The sequence below is a fragment of the Capra hircus genome, chromosome 13 (assembly GCF_001704415.2).
Source record: "Capra hircus breed San Clemente chromosome 13, ASM170441v1, whole genome shotgun sequence".
In the NCBI taxonomy this organism is placed as follows: domain Eukaryota; kingdom Metazoa; phylum Chordata; class Mammalia; order Artiodactyla; family Bovidae; genus Capra; species Capra hircus.
In genome coordinates, this window is record NC_030820.1 from 37,333,339 (window position 1) to 37,353,825 (window position 20,487).

At 46.9% G+C, this 20,487-nt stretch overlaps 1 protein-coding gene across 1 annotated transcript in view; it reads right to left on the reverse strand.

Moving 5' to 3' along the window:
- The window catches only part of BFSP1 (beaded filament structural protein 1), a 37,302-nt gene continuing 17,457 nt past the window's right edge, over positions 643-20,487 (reverse strand). Inside the window, exons 5-8 of the mRNA XM_013968624.2 lie at positions 18,426-18,533; positions 10,432-10,652; positions 3,955-4,040; positions 643-1,978 (exon numbers count right to left, since the gene is read on the reverse strand). Coding sequence (XP_013824078.2) covers positions 804-1,978; positions 3,955-4,040; positions 10,432-10,652; positions 18,426-18,533 — 1,590 coding nt within the window. The 3' untranslated portion in view covers positions 643-803. The remainder of the gene's footprint in view (positions 1,979-3,954; positions 4,041-10,431; positions 10,653-18,425; positions 18,534-20,487) is intronic.

Consider the following 20,487-nt stretch of genomic DNA (forward strand, 5'->3'; position numbering starts at 1 on the left):
CCCTATTACTTCCATGCATCTCCATGCCTGGCATCCAAAAGCCCACCAGCACCTGCGATTCTTGGTTGAGAGCTGTCCTGGGCCCTCCCTTCTGGCCGAGCTGGTGGGTCAACACTCAGCTCCCACACCCTCGGGCAGTATAACTGAAGACCGAGTTCCACCCCGTCTCCCAGAGCCCCCAGGTATGGGGGCTGAGCATCAGCCACCCACAGTGCCAAACCACCTGGTAGCGCCTCTCCTCTCTGATGCCCTGCTGCCTCCACCTCTGTCTCCTGCCCTCCTGGTGCTTCCTGGGACCACGTCCCCAGAAATGACATCAGATCCTTGCTGCAGGGTCAGCTTCTTGGGGAACCCAAACTGAGACAGACACCTTTAATCACCTGTCTTCTAACAAAGCACCCCTCATGCAATCATGTGCTTGTGCCTGAAACGCAGTGAAAACAAGCTGATCCATCATCTGACATGTTTCAAGTGTGAAATCCAGACTCTGATCCTCTAATGAGCCCCGCAATGCCCTAGGACAAAGGGCTCGTCTACTTTCTTAAATGAGCTCAGCTCAGTGGCCGTTAGCAGGGCACCCCTGTCCTGAGCGAGGATGGCCCACCTGCAAGCGCAAGGCCCCTGTTAATCAGACAAAGGATGTGCAAGCAAAGAAAACATTTTAATTAAGGCTTCATTGGTAAGCCAGATGGGCCAACCATGGTCTAATCCAAAGGACCTTGTATCCTCACCCTTATAGCCTCTGTTCTAAAACATTCAAGCACATGTCTACAGGGGCCCAGAGGCACCTCCTCCCGGTTAGCTCAGGCACTGGAGGATCCCTTCTCTCCCAGTTTCTTCTTGTTTGCCTTTGTCTTTTCAATCGTGGTCTCCACAATGACAGCAGTCTCTTCATATGTCTGGATGCTCTCAGTGGAAAACTTCTCTATGGATTCCATCACCTCCACCTTCTCATAGGCCAGCTTCCTGGGAGGGCTTCTAGCCGGCCGGCTGCCACTCCGAGTTCCATGCCCCTCAGACCCACCCACAGTGACCTGAGGCCCTTGAGACCGGGGTGTAGACGGCCCCTCTGGACCAGGAGCCACCATGGGACAGGGCCCTCTGGCCCCCTCCTCCTCCTTCTGGTCATCCTGTTTCCCCTGGAGGCCCTTCAGTTCTTTGGCATTTTTCTCATCCCCTTTGTCTGCAGGGTGCGGGGTGGGGGGGCGTCCATCTTCTTTCCCCTGCTGGGGCTCCCCTTCCTCCTTCTGACCATCTCCTTTCTCCTCAGGGGGCCCCCCTTCCTCCTTCAGATCGTCTCCTTTGCCCTCAGGGGGCTCCTCTTCCTTCTTCAGACCGTCTTCTTTCCCCTCAGGGGGCCCCCCTTCCTCCTTCACACCATCTCCTTTCCCTTCAGGGGGCCCCCCTCCCTCCTTCACACCATCTTCTTTCTCCTGGGGGGGCCCCTGTCCATCCCCTAGAGGGGGCTCAGGCTGCTGGGGAGAGGGTTCCACGCCACTGTCAGGAGGCACAGAGTCATCCCCCTTAGACACCACCACACCCCCTTTGGCTGGAACGGAGAAGACACAGAAGCCAGGATCCACGAAACTGGCATCTCCGGAGACCATCACGTACCGCCCTTTGGTGTACAAGTCGGCGGGGGGCTCGGGTTCTTTGGGGCCTTTCACCTTCTCCTTGATCATCTTGCCTAGTTTCTCAAAGGCTTTGCTTATCTTGCCTCCATCTGGGACATCCTCCGGAGCCCCTTCCTGGGTCGGGGGACTTGCTTCTTCGTCTCCCGGTTCAAGCTTAGACTCACCCTCTTCTTTGAGCACCACCCGCCCCGGCTTCATGTCCTCTGGACCTCTCAGTGGGGTCTCTTCCAGAATTTCATCTGCTCTGTCTTTTGCTACCATCTCCTTCTTCCTTGGAAGGTTCTTGGGGAGGCCTTTGAGTCTTGGTTTCGCTGCAGTTATGTCCTGCACAGCCCTGGTGAGATCTTTGAAAAAAGAAAAAAGGAGGTGGGTGCAATGAATAAAGGCCAATGACAGAGGAAGAAAAAGTATTTGTTGAAAAATACATGCCTAGCACTGAGGTGGGGTTTACTGGTTGGCTGGTTGGCAACAGGGTAAGATCCCTGGGTCCTAAGCATTCATGGCCCACACTGAGGACCCAGCCCTGCTGGCCGCTGTGTGACTTTGAGACGAGTCACTTGGCCCCTCCAGGTTTGCAGAGCAGAGGGGAGGCCCCTACAGTTCCCTTCACACTGGATTCAACTTACTGAGATCCGTGTTTCTCCTGCAATAACACTCTGTGGGAGTAGTGCCTCTGCCCCACCCCAGCACCCTCACCTCCAAGTCACAGGGGACACTTGGATCCAGACCAGACCAGGAAATCCAGTCCACAGAGTCACTCTCACCCCAGGCTTCCCCAAAGGAGCAACTCAGAGTCAATCCACCTTCCTCTGATGGGTTTGGGATAGCTTCCAGGCACACCCTTGTCCCCCTGCACCCCAAACCAGATAAACACCACCAGTCCTTGCTCACCATCCCCTTCCTCCTGGGCAACAAGAGGAAACGATGCCCTTAAACCCAGAATGGGAATCTCCTGGGCCAGAGGCCACATTCACTGCTTTAGACCAGCCAAGAGGAGAAACTTAAAGTTTCAGAAAACACAAAGTTTCACCCTGTCTCATCCAAAAGGCAGGCTTTTAGTTCCAGGTGGCACTAGTGGTAAAAAAAAAAAAAAAAAAAAAACCACCTGCCATTGCAGGAGACATAAGAGACATGAGTTCGATCCCTGGGTCAGAAGGATTCCCCTGGAGGAGGGTAGGGCAACCCACTCCAGTATCCTTGCCTGGAAAATCCCACGGACAGAGGAGGCTGGCAGGCTAGAGTCCATGGTGTCGCAAAAGAGCTGGACACGTCTGAAGTGACTTAGCACACACACACATCCAAAAAGCTTTCAAGATTTACTAACACAGTGATTTTTTAACTTTTTCACTCCAAAGTCTTATCCAGCTGCCCTCCTCCCTTTGTTAACCAGAGGACTTGGGTTCACAGAGCCAGGGCATCCCATAGGGGTGACCCTCAATGACAAAGCAGAGTGAGCAGGCATGGCAGGTGCAGGTCATGAAGCCATGTGGGAAGGACATGTCAAAGCAGGTGGCCAGAAGCAGGTGTGCAGAAGGGGGTGCTTGCAGGACCAGCTGCTGAATTTCAGGGCCTGCTGTTCAAAACTGTGAACAATTTCCAGACTGCGACAGCAAAGCATCAAGCCCAGTACCCTGCACACAGCTACGGGCCCCTGGAGCCAGCCTGGGTGTCTGGGGACCCCTGCCCCTTCTCCCATCTCCACAAAGCCCTCTGAGCTTTCTGAGACCCTGGGATTTGATAGCACTGTAAGCCAGGCTTTCCTTCCTCCAGGCACCGTTCTGTTTGGTCCTGACTGGGGAGACTGAGCCATGAGTGAACATCTCACAAGGGCAGGAAACCATCCCCAAAGGACCAAGTGTTGAAGGCAGAAGCTCCACTGCCCACCAAGCTCTTCCTGCTCAGTTTTGAACGGAAGAGAAAATGAACAAAGTTGAGCATCTACTCTGTTCCTGATGTTAGATTAAGCACCTTTGCTTAAAAGAGTTCATTTCACTGGGGGAGGGGGAGGGTGGATAGATACATTTCATTATCTACTTCTTGCCAAAGTAAATGCTGCGATTTTCCTCCCCAATTAAATGCCTCCTGCTCATGGATGGTGGCCTCTCACATGGCCTGACTTTCTCCTTGTAAACTTTTAGACTCAGTCACTCGGCTTCAGTGGGAGGACATCAGCAGGGCAAGGAGGGACCCCCATGCAAAAGCACTGAATTTCCAGCTGGATCGGAAGGGAGCATGAATGTTGCATTCAGAGACAAAGTCGCTTGATTTTTTCCATTTTCCTAGGACAGAAAAATAGAACAAGCCAGAGTTGGGGACTCACCTTTCCCACCATGCCGAGGGCTGAGGGAGGCCCCGTGGCTCGCAGTGTACAGGGTAACTGGAGTTTCAATGAAGGCAGAGCTCAGCCTGGCAGGAAGAACCAGAAAGAGGGAGGTCACCATCGTTAAGTCATCAAGGCAAACAGAATGGGGTTGGGGGGTAAGAGGGAGGCTCTAGTGTCCAGCAAAAATGAACAAGGCTTCCTCTAGATCCAACAGCTCAAGAATCACAAACATACTCACACATTGCATGATGTGGGAAGGTCATGTCATAAACTGTGAAACACACATAAAAAAAATGGTAAGGTAGAAATGACTGATAATCTTAATATGCCACTTTTCTGTTGAACAGGAGTTCTCTGTGTTTGGGTTTGTTTTTTTTTTAATAAGAGAGGGTTTCCCAGGTGGCTCAGTGGTAAAGAATCCACCTGGCAATACAAGAGCCGCAAGAGATGTAAGTTTGATCTCTAGGTGGGAAAGATCCCCTGCAGGAGGCAATGGCTACCCACTCCACTATTCCTGCCTGGAGAATCTCATGGACAGGGGAGCCTGGTGGGCTCCAGACCTTAGGGTCACAAAGAGTCAGACACTATTGAGCATGCACACCACCCCTAAAATAAGAGAATGGCCAGCCTAGGATAAATTATTTAGGGCAACCAGGATATGATTCTCCAACTTGTTTTTTAAAGAATAGTTTCTATAACCAGAGAGAGCAGGAAAATAAAAGGAATTGAGATAAAATGTAAACAGCTAGTGACTCTAAGAGGATTCAGAATTTCCTTGCTCCGTGCCTGCAACACGTCTATCCGTGTGAAATTAAATCAAAATTAAGAGTTCTATATAAAAATACAAAAGAGGTATCCAGTTACCTTTTGATGAAGTCTTGCCTCCAAAACAAAACTTTTCACAAAGACATTTAAATACCAGTTCAAGACATTTTGTATATGTGTGCAAGAAGCATTCACTGTGACATAAATATAATTGAGTTCAGCACAATACATTGACTGGAACTAGAGAAAACAAAAGAAAATCTTCCATTTCCTGCAACACATTGGAGCACTCATATGCCAAGACAGAGTCCCAGAGAGAGGATAGAAGTGTCCCTGGGGGAACGCCCAGGTGTTTCTCTTTTATCTCAATCTAAACCCCTCAAATGCACTCACACATTGCATGATGATGGGAAGGTCAATCATAAACTGTGAAACACACACAAAAATGGTAAGGTATAAATTTCTGATAATCTAAATATGCCACTTCTTTGTTGAACAGGAGTTCTCTTTGTTTGGGGGGCTTTTTAAAATAAGAGAGGGCTTCCCAGGTGGCTCGGTGGTAAAGAACACGCCTGCCAATACAAGAGTCACAGGATATTAAGTCCAATCCCTGGGTTGGTGGAAAGATCCCCTGGAGAAGGCAGTGGCTACCCACTCCAGTATTCCTGCCTGAAGAATTCCATGAACAGAGGAGCCTGTTCCCATGAAGAATCTCCACTTAATAGAGAAGCAGAGTCCTTACACTGGGAGGCTGGCCTCAATCCATTCTCCACACATCTAGGACTATAGGTACACAGGTGGATACAGTCATATACGTAGGCATGGGTATGGATAGGAATAATGGAGACACCACTGTAGATGTGTATGTACATAAAGACAATGCAGGTGCCAATGGTTTATACATGTACTTAAAGATGACAGAGGTGTAGACACTTTATGCATGTACATAAAAATGGAGATGTAAACAGTTTATACATGTACATAAAGATGACAGAGACGTAGACAGATTATGCATGTACATAAAAACGATGGAGATGTAGATAGCTTATACATGTACATAAAAATGATGGAGGTATAGACAGTTTATGCAAGTACATAAAGACAATGGAGGTGTAGACAGTTTATACATGTACATAAAAACGATGGAGATGTAGACAGCTTATATAGGTACATAAAAATGATGGAGATGTATACAGTTTATACACGTACATAAAGATGATGGAGATGTAGACAGATGAAAACCATGGAGGTATAAGTGTTAGTAGAAGGAAAGAAATCTTAAAAATTAGGGCAGAAATAAATGTAAAAGAAACAAAAGAGACCATAGCAAAAATCAACAAAGCCAAAAGCTGGTTCTTCAAGAAGATAAATAAACTTGACAAACCATTAGCCAGACTCATCAAGAACAAAGGGAGAAGAATCAAATCAACAAAATTAGAAATGAAAGCGGAGAGATCACAACAGACAACACAGAAATACAAAGGATCATAAGAGACTACTATCAGCAATTATATGCCAATGAAATGGACAACTTGGAGGAAATGGACAAATTCTTAGAAGAGTACAACTTTCCAAAACTGAACCAGGAAGAAATAGAAAATTTTAACAGATCCATCACAAGCATGGAAATGGAAACTGTAATCAGAAATCTTCCAGCAAACAAAAGCCCAGAACCAGACGCCTTCACAGCTGAATTCTACCAAAAATTTAGAGAAGAGCTAACACCTATCCTACTCAAACTCTTCCGAAAATTGCAGAGGAAGGTAAACTTACAAACTCATTCTATGAGGCCACCATCACCCTAATACCAAAACCTGACAAAGATGCCACAAAAAGAAAACTACAGGCCAATGTCACTGATGAACATAGATCCAAAAATCCTTAACAAATTCTAGCAAACAGAATCCAACAATATATTAAAAAGATTATACATCACGACCAAGTGGGCTTTATCCCAGGGATGCAAGGATTCTTCAATATCTGCAAATCAATCAAAGTAATACACCACATTAACAAATTGAAAAATAAAAACCATATGATTATCTCAATAGATGCAGAGAAAGCCTTTCAACAAAATTCAACATCCATTTATGATAAAAAACCCTCCGGAAAGCAACAATATAAGGAACATTCCTCAACATAATAAAAGCTAAATATGACAAACCCACAGCAAACATTATCCTCAATGGTGAAAAATTGAAAGAATTTCCCCTAAAGTCAGGAACAAGACAAGGGTACCCACTCTCACCACTACTATTCAACATAGTTTTGGAAGTTTTGGCCACAGCAATCAGAGCAGAAAGAGAAATAAAAGGAATCCAGATTAGAAAAGAAGAAGTAAAACTCTCACTGTTTGCAGATGACTTGATCCTCTACATAGAAAACCCTAAAGACTCCACCAGAAAATTACTAGAGCTAGTCAATGAATATAGTAAAGTTGCAGGATATAAAATCAACACACAGAAATCCCTTGCATTCCTATATACTAAGAATGAGAAAACAGAAAGAGAAATTAAGGAAACAATTCCATTCACCATTGCAACGAAAAGAATAAAATAGTTAGGAATATATCTACCTAAAGAAACAAAAGACCTATATATAGAAAACTATAAAACACTGGTGAAAGAAATCAGAGGACACAAATAGACGGAGAAATATACTATGTTCATGGATCGGAAGAATCAATATAGTGAAAATGAGTATACTACCCAAAGCAATCTATAGATTCAATGCAATCCCTATCAAGCTACCAACGGTATTTTTCACAAAACTAGAACAAATAATTTCACAATTTTTATGGAAATACAAAACACTGAAACAGCCAGAGCAATCTTGAGAAAGAAGAATGGAACTGGAGGAATCAACCTGCCTGACTTCAGGCTCTACTACAAAGCCACGGTCATCAAGACAGTATGGTACTGGCACAAAGACAGAAATATAGATCAATGGAACAAAACAGAAAGCCCAGCGATAAATCCATGCACCTATGGACACCTTATCTTTGAAAAGGAGCCAAGAATATACAATGGAGAAAAGACAATCTCTTTAACAAGTGGTGCTGGGAAAACTGGTCAACCACTTGTAAAAGAATGAAACAAGGACACTTTCTAACACCATACACAAAAAGAAACTCAAAATGGATTAAAGATCTAAACGTAAGACCAGAAACTATAAAACTTCTAGAGGAAAACATAGGCAAAACACTCTCTGACATAAATCACAGCAGGATCCTCTATGACCCACCTCCCAGAATATTGGAAATAAAAGCAAAAATAAACAAATGGGACCTAATTAAAATTAAAAGCTTCTGCACAATAAAGGAAACAAGGTGAAAAGACAGCCTTCAGAATGGGAGAAAATAATAGCAAACAAAGCAACTGGCAAAGAATTAATCTCAAAAATATACAAGCAACTCCTACAGCTCAATTCCAGAAAAATTAAAGACCCAATCAAAAAATGGGCCAAAGAACTAAACAGACATTTCTCCAAAGAAGAAATATAGATGGCTAACAAACACATGAAAAGATGCTCAACATCACTCATTATCAGAAAAATGCAAATCAAAACCACAATGAGGTACCATTTCATGCCAGTCAGAATGGCTGCTATCCAAAGTCTACAAGCAATAAATGCTGGAGAGGGTGTGGAAAAAAGGGAACTCTCTTACACTGTTGGTGGGAATGCAAACTAGTACAGCCACTATGGAGAATAGTGTGGAGATTCCTTAAAAAATTAGAAATAGAACTGCCATATGACCCAGCAATCCCACTGCTGGGCATACACACTGAGGAAACCAGAATTGAAAGAGACACCCCAATGTTCATCACAGCACTGTTTATAATAGCCAGGACATGGAAGCAACCTAGATGTCCATCAGCAGATGAATGGATAAGAAAGCTGTGAGTTATATACACAGTGGAATATTACTCAGCCATTAAAAAGAATACATTTGTATCAGTTCTAATGACGTGAATGAAACTGGAGCCTATTATACAGTGAAATAAGCCAGAAAGAAAAACACCAATACAGTATACTAACCCATATATATGGAATTTAGAAAGATGGTAACGATAACCCCATATGCGATACAGCAAAAGAGACACAGATGTATAGAACAGTCTTTCGGACTCTGTGGGAGAGGGCAAGGGTGGCATGATTTGGGAAAATGGCATTGAAACACATATATTATCATATGTGAAACGAATTCCCAGTCCAGGTTCGATGCATGATACAGGGTGCTCGAGGCTGGTGCACTGGGATGACCCAGAGGGATGGGATGGGGAGGGAGGTGGGAGGGTGGTTCAGGATGGGGAACACATGTACACCTGTGCTGGATTCATGTCAATGTATGGCAAAACCAATACAATATTGTAAAGTAAAAAAGAAAACCATGGAGGTATAGACAGTTAATGCATGTACATAAAGACGATGGAGATTTACATACTTTATGTGGAGATGAGGTGCAGGCTTAGGTGATAAAGATGTAACTATAACCATAGAAAAGGTAGATACAGGTATATGTAGATACAGATGTAAGTGATATAGATGTGGACACAGATGATCCACAGATGTGGGTGGAAGTAGAGATGCAGATGTAGATGGCGTAGAGGTAAGCGCAGGTGTAAATGTAGGTGGTGCAGGCATCAGCGTAAATAACAGAAGTGTTGACGATGGTGCAGGCACAGAAACTGCAGATGTGGGGTAGACGCACATGCGGATGATCCAGACAGATGCAGATGGCAGAGTAGGTGTCAGATGTGGATGCAGATGGTGCAGGAGCAGGCGATGCAGAGGCAGGTGTAGGTGGAGATGATACAGGTATAGGTTAGGTGATGCGGGTGCAGCTACAGATGATGTAGAGAACACAGGTGTCGTGTAGATGTCCACATACAGACGCTGTAGACTCAGATGTGGACATAAGTATACATGTAGGTGCAGACACGGTCACATAGATGAACATGGAGGAAACAGAGAGTAGCTGATGCAGGTGTAGATGTGAATGAGGCTGAGACAGAGACACTTGCCAGCAGACGTCACGTCCCAGTTCATCGCGCAGAGGAGACCAGACAGCCTGCTGGCAGCCACAGTCCCGACTGGCCAGGTGCTCAGAGTCACCATGGCAGCAGCAGTGATGACACCAACTGCTCTGAGTGCTGGTCCAGTTCCAGGTACTGTGCAGGCATCTCACCTGTAGCATCTCAATAACCATACCTGGTCGTCCTTTCAGCTAAGACATTCCTGTCCCCAGAAGCCTGTGGAGCTGAACGGCACCTTGACATCCAAACACTCCCATGGTCATATTCATCACCTCTCCCCTCCCCCCACCATCACTCACGCCAGAGCCCACGTCTCTGTTGCAAACCCATCCATCCTCTGCCTCCCCCACTGGCATTCCAGCCCCATAAGGTCCTGGATTTGGGGGTCTCTTTCTGGTGGCTCAGACAGTAAATAATCTGCCTGCAATGGGTCGGGAAGATCCCCTGGAAAACAGAATGGCTACCCACTCCAGTATCCTTGCCTGGAGAATCCCATGGACAGAGGAACCTGGCAGGCTATAGTCCAGGGGGGTTCACAAAGAGTCAGACATGACTGAGCTACTAACACTTTCACCTTACTGCCACATTCCCTACAGCCTGGAACTGGCATATGGAAAAACGTGGAACAATTAAGTGGTTCTGTGCCCACAGGCTCTGCCCACCCTGACCCCACCTGTTGCCTTCATTCTCGATGATGCGATGATACCGGTCCAACTCATTCCTCAGGGTCTGCTGGGCAACCACCAGCTGCCGGCAGTCATAGGATGATCTCTCCAGGCTCCTCTCTGCCTCTTCAATCTCCTTCCGCAGGGTGTCAATCTGCTCGTTGTAGAGCTGAATCTCATCATCATAACACTCGTGGGCATCTCTGATGGCTTGTTCCAGGGCCGCGGTCTGCGGGCAGAGACACAGTCACGAGAAAACCCAGCCACCCTCTCCCTTCAGACACAGACGTGCCAGGGGAGAATCCAGACGGAGTACCCAGTTGTATTTGTTTTGTTGGTTTGTTTCTCTGTCCACAGAGAATCTTTAAGCCACGGAAGGATGTGACAACTGAACCCCTTCCCCTGATGCTTGCTTGTATCAGCACCCCCGGAAATCAGCCTGTAGTGGAGCCCCCGAACCAAGGCAGCAGGAAGATGAGAAACTCAGAAAATAAAAACTGCCATCCCTGGACTAACACGTACAACTCAGAGTACATCATTCGTACTTATACTGAGTTAGCATGAAAAAGTAGTAAAAAGAAGAACGTGGACTAAATAGATAAGATGCTATAATAATTAAAAGGGGGGGATTTCCTTGATCTTATTCAATCACTACAGCACTTTAATTTTCTCCTGGTTTCTGACCAGTAGAGTTACATATATGTTTTGATAGCTAAAATGTGTGTGTTTGTGTACGCTGGCACTTATGTAAAATAACTTCAGATAAATGCTATTTATATATTAAAGCAGGACAAGTCAAAATTAAGGTAGGAAAATGAAAAGAGTTTCCTCGTCTTCACTTTTAGAGCTATGACAACCCACAAGCAGCCACAAGCTGCTTACTTATTTATAAGAGAACTTATTTACAAGCTCAGTACAAGCTCACTTTCCCACGGAGAAAAGATCTAACAGGCGTGGCCAGTCCTCAAAAGCAAAATAAAACATGTAGACTGGAACCCACTTCATCTGGAAGAGCACTTGTCAAACCTCAACACGCATATGAACCACCCCAAGGATATGGTTTTGCTCAGATTCTGACTCAGTAGCTCCACTGGGCTGGAGGGGCTGCGTTTCTAAGTGGCTCCCCCACAATGCCCGTGGCTGTGGCTCTGGTCTCCCGGCCACATTCTTTGAGTCATGGGGAACTAAGCGAGAATCTGAATCTATCCTCACGTATATGCATCACAGGATGCCTGATACATGCAGCTTAATGAACACACTGGACCACATAGAGGGTGATTATTCCTGAGAGCTGGACCCTTCACTCTGTACAGACAAGGTCATGAGAAGCAGAGATGGGCAGGAACTGTCCCAGACTGGAGGAGGCTGAGGAGACAGGACACCTGAATGCAGGCAGGACCCAGGATCAGGCAACCTGTGAACAGGGTAACAGGTAAGATTTCAGGCAAGTCTCTTCCCAGTCTGGTCTGCTCACCAATGTCCTGGTTTCAACCTTGGTGCTTTGCTATTTGGATGTTGACTTTGGGGGAACTGAATGAAGAGTATGGGAAAACTCTGAGCTATTTCTACAGCATCAGAGAAGTCTAAAATTATTTCAAAATAAACAGAGAGAGTTTGGCCAGGTTTCTGTTCCTCATTTAAAACTGCCTCCATTCAGGAAACAATCTAGATGTCCATCAACAGATGAATGGATAAAGAAGCTGTGGTACATATACACAATGGAATATTACTCAGCCATAAAAAGGAATGCATTTGAGTCCATTCTAATGAGGTGGGCAAACCTAGAGCCTATTATACAGAGTGAAGTAAGTCAGAAAGAGAAAAACAAACATCATATACTAATGCATATATATGGAATCTAGAAAGATGGTACTGATGAACCTCTTTGCAGGGCAGCAATGGAGATGCAAACGTAGAGAACAGACTTGTGGTCAAGGGGCAGGGAAGAGGGAGAGAGTAGCATGGAAACATATATATTATCATAATATGTAAAGTAGATCACCAGTGGGAATTTGCTGTATGACTCAAAATAGCAACCCACTCCAGTACTCTTGCCTGGAAAATCCCATGGATGGAGGAGCCTGGTAGGCTACAGTCCATGGGGTCCCAAAGAGTCAGACACAACTAAGCGACTTCACTTCAGAGCTCAAATCAGCACGCTGTGACAACCTAGAGGGATAGGATGGGGTAGGAGGGGGGCAGGAGATTCAAGAGGGAGGGGGCATATGTGTACCTATGGCTGATTCACGTCGATATTTGGCAGAAACCAACACAATACTATAAATTATCTTTCAATTAAAAATAAATAAATTTTAATAAAACTGTCTCCATTCAAACAGTCTCCTAGGACATCAAACGCCAAGGCACAGCCTCTGACTCCTGGTGTGGCCACACCCTCTTTACCATACCGGCATCCACACACTCCAGAAAAGGCTTCCATGAAGGGATTCAAAGGACCCCTCTAAACCTGAATCTCAGAGGCAAGAATCCATCCAGGAGTGGGTGAATCCCCACATAAGACTCTCCATTTCCATGGAGCGGTCCTGAGAACAAAGCCTGCAGGTCACAGACCGGTGTGGCTGGGGTCCATCAACCCCAGAGTCGGCTGTGCAGTAGGAGAACATGAGAGCTGGACACACTTTCATCAAAGCTCACCCTTCTACCTCGTGAATAGGAAAGAGCTGTGCCTGCAGCACCCACATGTTAAAGCTCAATAACTGAAACCTCCTCCATCAGAAGGAGGGGTGCTCAGAAAGAAATAATAAAAGCCCCCCTTTTGGTAGTTCAAAGGGGGCTAACGAGATGTCTCTGAGGGAACTGACTTCCATGTGGGCTTCAGACACCATCTAGCACCAGGCTGACAGTAGGAGAAAGAGACCCTCCTTCCTGGAGCCACAGTCCAGGTTGGCCACAGGGTCAAGCACAGGGTGTCACAGAACCCACAAAGAGGTCCAAGGTGCTGGGGAGGTACAGGAGGCGGGGCATCACAGAAGGCTTCCAGAAGGAGGTAAGGCCAGTCCTGGGCGCTGCAGAAGCAAAGGGCCTTGCAGAGAGAGGCGTGAGAAGCAGAGAGGCGGGCACCAGGTCTGCAGGGGTGGTCAGGAGAGGAGAGGAGAAGGGAGCTGCCCACTGACAGCCCCGGGTCACTACAAGAACAGCAGTCAAGCTGATACAGGGGGCAGAGGCAGGTGGCAGGTGTGGGCCTCGAGGCAGCCTGAACTTCACTGTGAGCCAGGTACCTGGGCATTTCTGCCTGGACCATTTGGATCGACCAGCTGATATTCATCTCCCCACTTGACTGCAGGCAGGAGCCCAGCCAAGCTCTGCTTGGTGTTCCTGGACCTCACATGGGGCTCGCCAGAAACATCTGAGTGAAAGACAAGTGTTCTAGCACAGTTGTGGGGCCTGCCTTAGCACACACGGTCCTCAGGGATCCTGAGCTACGCCTCACGTGAGCCCCGTCTGGAGGGGTTACCTCTTGCCTCAGTCCTCTTAGGCCCCTGGACTCCTTTGGGTCCAAGGTCATTTCAAAAAGGAAAAAGAAACCGTGTCCTTCCCAGATTACATGTCATCTTACCAAAACCTGCCACCAGATGGTGCTAAGGGGCTTTCACAAAAAATGACGTCTGGGCAACACACTCGCAAAAATCTGCATGTTTTCACTTCCTGTCACAAAAACTCAACTGACACAACTTAGAGAATTTAGAGAGCCTGTCCTTTCTTGGGCACCTGGAATAAGTACCATCTCATGCTTGGCCCATGTGCAGGGGTCTCATGCGTGGTCCACGTTCAAAAGCAGGGGCCCCCAGCTCCAATCGTGGGTGCTCTTGCGGGCAACCTGCAGACCAGTGTTCTCAAAGCTGGCAGAGCCACCTGGGGGGCTTGTTGAAGGAGATGATGGCCCCTTGCCAGATCCCTGATTCCTCAGGTCTGGGGCGAGCCTGTGAATGCCCTAACCATAGGCAGAGCCAGCTGCCACAGCCCTGCTGGCCGGAGCCCTCAGGTTGCAAAGAGCGCTGCCACCACATCCCCAGTCCCAGCCCTGGCCCCATTGAGGGGCTATGCTGACTGGTCTCCCTGGGAACATACAGCTTAGCTACTCCATCCGAAAGTCATGGCAACATTTCAAAATTAGCAAAAAGCCAGCTGTGAACATCTCGTGAATCAGGCTGTGGAGGGCCCAAGCCGGGAACATGAGAGGCCCAGATGTAGAACATCCTGGCCCAGCATGGGACTCTCACCGCCCCCCTCCCCCGCCCAAATTAGTGACCTCCAAGTGTGGTTCCTGGGCTAGCAAGCAGCACCTGAACTTCAGAAAGGCAGGTTCTTGGGCCACAACCCGGACCTACTGAGTCAGAAACTCTCGGGTGGGTCCAGACATGTGTGTGTTTTAATTTGAGCTTATCAGGCAGACTTTTGGCCCCGGTGACCTTTACCCCTTAGCTCCTGCCCAAGACTCTGTGGTGTTAGTTGGCAAAGGGACTTTGCAGATGTAAGCAAGGTTCTTAAGCAGTTGAGCTTAAAAGATAGGGAGATTATTCTAGATTATTCCTGATCACATGAGCCCTCAAGAGCAGAAATCAAAGAGAGCAGATGCATGAGAAAGAGTCAATGTCCCTGAAGATGGAGAGTGGGCAGCATCTGGAATGACTATTGGTAGTAAAGAAACAGGATCCTTGTTCCCACAGGCACAGAGAATTCCACCAACGTGACTGGGCTTGTGTCCACTTCTCCAAATGCTTAGTCACACACACAAATGTACACACACACACACGTACATACACACACACACACGTACACACACATACAACTTATACACACATATATGCATACACACGTACACATACAAAAATATTCACATATATTATACACACGTGTGCACACATACACACACACACACACACACACTCAAACCCTCCCTCCATCCTCTCAGAGCCTCAGAGAAAACCACATACTCATCAAGTCACCAAATCAACTTGTCTGGTCCTCAAGCCACAGTTTGTCACCAGAGTAAGACAAGTTTTAAGGGGTCTCTTCAGATGGGGTCTCTGCCCTGGGGACCATCTGCAGACCCCCATATGCTTTCCAAAGCCCCTGAGTCACTGCAGAGTGAGGGGTGTGTGGTGTGTGGGGATGGGATAGAGATTCTGGACTCAGGTCCTGACATTTAGTAACACTGAGAACCCACGAAAAGCACCACATCCCACAGGGCTCCAACATGTGATTCTTCTGTCGGCATTGGGGGAATTCAGTTCAGTTCAGTTCATTTCAGTCGCTCAGTCGTGTCCGACTCTTTGCAACCCCATGAATCGCAGCATGCCAGGCCTTCCTGTCCACCACCAACTCCCAGAGTTCACTCAAACTCATGTCCATCGAGTCAGTGATGCCATCCAGCCATCTCATCCTCTGTTGTCCCTTCTCCTCCTGCCCCAAATCCCTCCCAGCATCAAAGTCTTTTCCAATGAGTCAACTCTTCGCATGAGGTGGCCAAAGTACTGGAGTTTCAGCCTCAGCATCAGTCCTTCCAATGAACACCCAGGACTGATCTCCTTTAGAATGGACTGGTTGGATCTTCTTGCAGTCCAAGGGACTCTCAAGAGTCTTCTCCAACACCACAGTTCAAAAGTATCAATTTTTCGGCACTCAGCCTTCTTCACAGTCCAACTCTCACATCCATACATGACCACTGGAAAAACCATAGCCTTGACTAGATGGACCTTTGTTGGCAAAGTAATGTCTCTGCTTTTGAATATGCTATCTAGGTTGGTCATAACTTTCCTTCTAAGGAGTAAGCGTCTTTTAATTTCATGGCTGCAATCACCATCTGCACTGATTTTGGAGCCTCCAAAAATAAAGTCTGACACTGTTTCCACTGTTTCCCCATCTATTTCCCATGAAATGATGGGACCAGATGCCATGATCTTCGTTTTCTGAATGTTGAGCTTTAAGCCAACTTTTTCACTCTCCACTTTCACTTTCATCAAGAGGCTTTTTAGTTCCTCTTCACTTTCTGCCATAATGGTGGTGTCATCTGCATATCTGAGGTTACTGATATTTCTCCCAGCAATCTTGATTTCAACTTGTGCTTCCTCCAGCCCAGAGTTTCTCATGATGTACTCTGCATAGAAGCTAAATAAGCAGGGTGACAATATCAGCCTTGACGTACTCCTTTTCCTATTTGGAACCAGTCTGTTGTTCCATGTCCAGTTCTAACTGTTGCTTCCTGGCCTGCATACAGATTTCTCAAGAGGCAGGTCAGGTGGTCTGGTATTCCCATCTCTTTCAGAGTTTTCCACAGTTCATTGTGATCCACATAGTCAAAGGCTTTGGCATAGTCAATAAAGCAGAAATAGATGTTTTTCTGGAACTCTCTTGCTTTTTCGATGATCCAGCGAATGTTAGCAATTTGATCTCTGGTTCCTCTGCCTTTTCTAAAACCAGCTTGAACATCTGGAAGTTCATGGTTCACGTATTGCCGAAGAGTGGCTTGGAGAATTTTAGGCATTACTTTACTAGCATGTGAGATGAGTCCAATTGTGCAGTAGTTTGAGCATTCTTTGGTATTGCCTTTCTTTGCAATTGGAATGAAAACTGACCTTTTCCAGTCCTGTGGCCACTGCTGAGTTTTCCAAATTTGCTGGCATATTGAGTGCAGCACTTTCACAGCATCATCTTTCAGGTGGAGTAGAGACAGAGTAACATATAACATTTAATGGTATACATAAAGGCGAAGATTTTTAAAATTCTTGTTCTCTTGTCCTTTACATGTACTTCTCAAAACGAACATCAATTTACTTTTGGATTTGGGAAATGTGGTCAAACAGGAAGGAGCGTGTTCTAACCCAACATCCCCATCAGAACAGCCAGATACATGGAACCAGAGAAAGAAACTGGAGGAATCACAGAGGTGCCCCGCAAAGCTTGTGAACCACAAAAGAAGCCTGTACAAATAGGACTGAGCTTTTCTGGTGAGTTCAGTTTGCAAATTAAGCTTCACCAAGAAAAGAAAAGGGGTGGGGTGAAAATGCAAAGTTTCCAGTAACAAATTCTGAGCAGGAGCAAATGCAGAAAACAGCCCCTCTCTCCAGGGCTGCAGTCAGATTCCAGAGGAGAGAGTTCAGGTCAGAAGCAAGAAACACAGATTCAAGTGAGTGGAGGATTAAAAACCCCAATCTGTGACCATTTCTTATTTTTAACAACAATTTTAAACTGGGCAAAATGGGTTGGTTATGCACAGGTAGGAGCTTACCCTTGGTGGGGGAGGGGGCCAGAGGGAACCTCTCGGGAGCCAGAAATTAGTGGGATCTATTGTCTCTGCTTCCCTGGTGGTTCAGACAGTAAAAGTGTCTGCTTGCAATGCGGGAGACCTGGGTTTGATCCCTGGGTCAGGAAGATCCCCTGGAGAAGGAAATGGCAACCCACTCCAGTACTCTTGCCTGGAAAATTCCATGGATGGAGGAACCTCGTCGGCTACAGTCCGTGGGGTCACAAAGAGTCATGCACAACTAAGTGACTTCACTTTCACTTTCTCTGTCCCCTCTGGCCCAGGGCCTTTCCAGTCTGAGCAGGAAGGGCAGTGTCCTGGGCAGCCCTCCGTTTATGTGGACAGCTGGTCACACCCTCCAGGGATGCTGTCTGTCACTTGAGGGCTGGGCACACAAGTGTGCCAAGTTTGTAAGAATTTACAGTGAGACAGGGCTTCCCTGGTGGCTCAGTGGTAAAGAATCCACGTGCAATGCAGGAGATGTGGGAAATTTGGGTTCGATCCCTAGGTCGGGACAATCCCCTGGAGGAGGGCCTGGCAACCCACTCCAGTATTCTTGCCTGAAGAATCCCATGGACAGAGGAGCCTTGGCGGGCTATATAGCCCATGGGGTCACAAAGAGTTGGACACAACAGAGGGACTAAACAAATAACAAAACAACACAGAGAGACAAACGCGCGCATGTCTCTGCAGGCACGTGACACCAGAATGAACCTGCAGACAGAGGGTGGGGCGCACCTGGGCCTGCAGCTCGGTTCTCTGGGCCTGCAGGAGGCAGACCATCTCCCGGCCGTCCTCCAGCTGGCACTGCAGGGCGGCAGCTTCCCGTTCCGTCAGGAGCTTCTCCTGCACAAAGAAGCCAGACTCAGCATCACACACTTGTCATGGGAGGAAACACACAGAGGAGCGCAGAGGCCTCTTGTGTTCTGCACATTCACATCCCGCCCCCAGATTCACAGGCTGAGGCCCTGACCCCCTCTCGCTATGGGAAGGCATCTGGGCTGGGAATTTGGCAGGATGGGAGGTGGAGATGAGGTCACTAGAGTGGGGCCCCCATGGTGGGATTAGTGCCCTTACAAACAAAGAAGGAAGCACCAGGGCCTAAATGTGCTTTGTAAAGTGCACATGAATCCCTGAGCATCTTGCTAAAATGGGGATTGTGACTCAGTGGGTCTGCTAGGGGGTCTGGCTGGAGATTCTGCATTTTTCTCAAGTTCCCGGGTGATGCTGAGGGTCTCTGACAATCACTGACGCCATCAAACTAGGTCTAGATGATTCTACGTTCCTACAACTCAGACAAACGGGGCTACAAGGAAACAGACTATTATGATTTTATAAGTGTGCTCTGATATAAAACACCTTTGAATTAAAGGGGAAAGTGTTTGTAAAATACAATAAAGTGTCTGGAAAGAAATCTCTGACAAAGAAAATTATGTTTTAGGAAAAGCTGTGTTTTAGACCAGTTCACTTGTGACTTCCCAGGTGGTACTAGTGGTAAAGAACCCACCTGCCAATGCAGGGGACGTAAAGAGATGTGGGTTTGATCCCTGGGTTGGGAAGATCCCCTGGAGGAGGATATGGCACCTTTACTCCAGTATTCTTGCCTGCAAAACCCCATGGACAGAGGAGCCTGGTTGGGCTACAGTTCATAGGGTCACACAGAGTTGGACACAACTAGGGCTCCAAAATCACTGCAGATGGTGACTGCAGCCATGAAATTAAAAGACACTTACTCCTTGGAAGAAAAGTTACGACCAACCTAAATAGCATATTCAAAAGCAGAGACATCACTTTGCCAACTAAGGTCTGTCTAGTCAAGGCTATGCTTTTTCCTGTGGTCATGTATGGATGTGAGAGTTGGACTGTGAAGAAAGCTGAGCTCTGAAGAATTGATGCTTTTGAACTGTGGTGTTGGAGAAGACTCTTGAGAGTCCCTCGGACTGCAAGGAGATCCAACCAGTCCATTCTAAAGGAGATCAGTCCTGGGTGTTCTTTGGAAGGAATGATGCTAAAGCTGAAACTCCAGTACTTGGGCCACCTCATGCGAAGAACTGACTCATTGGAAAAGACTCTGATGCTGGGAGGGATTGGGGGCAGGAGGAGAAGGAGACGACAGAGGATGAGATGGCTGGGTGGCATCACTGACTCGATGGACGTGAGTTTGAGTGAACTCGGAGTTGGTGATGGACAGGGAGGCCTGGCATGCTGCGATTCATGGGGTCGCAAAGAGTCGGACACGACTGAGCGACTGAACTGAACTGAACTGAAGGCAGCTAAACACACATGCACACATTTCACTTGGGGTCATTGGTGAGCAATGCGGACCAATGGAGAGAATATCCCCATCAAGGCCAAAAAAAGTAACCCTTCTGCCTCTCAGATGTTACTTGGCAGGGTTCAACTATGCCCCAAAAGCAAATTTGGGGATTTCTTTAGCTTTGACATAGAAAGTTAGGTTCAAATAAACATAAAGCAGTTAGCTACCCTTGCCCACTGGTTCTGCAGGGTGTGGGCTTAAACAGACTTCTATCCTAAGTCATCTTTGCAGAAAAACACAGAATCTCATCAGCTGAACAGTCCACAAAACCCTGCTCTCAGTTTAACACTTCTCCAGAGAAAGACCACATGACATTTCTGTTTTAATCTGTATACTTCTCAGTCTATTTCTACACTTACCATATCGTGCATCACAAAATCCCATAAACCACAGTAGGAAAAAATATAGGTCAATATCCTGTTGAACTGTTAAAGAGCCGAGGAAGGAATCTGGAACATTATACTGGGAATACAGTTTTACACC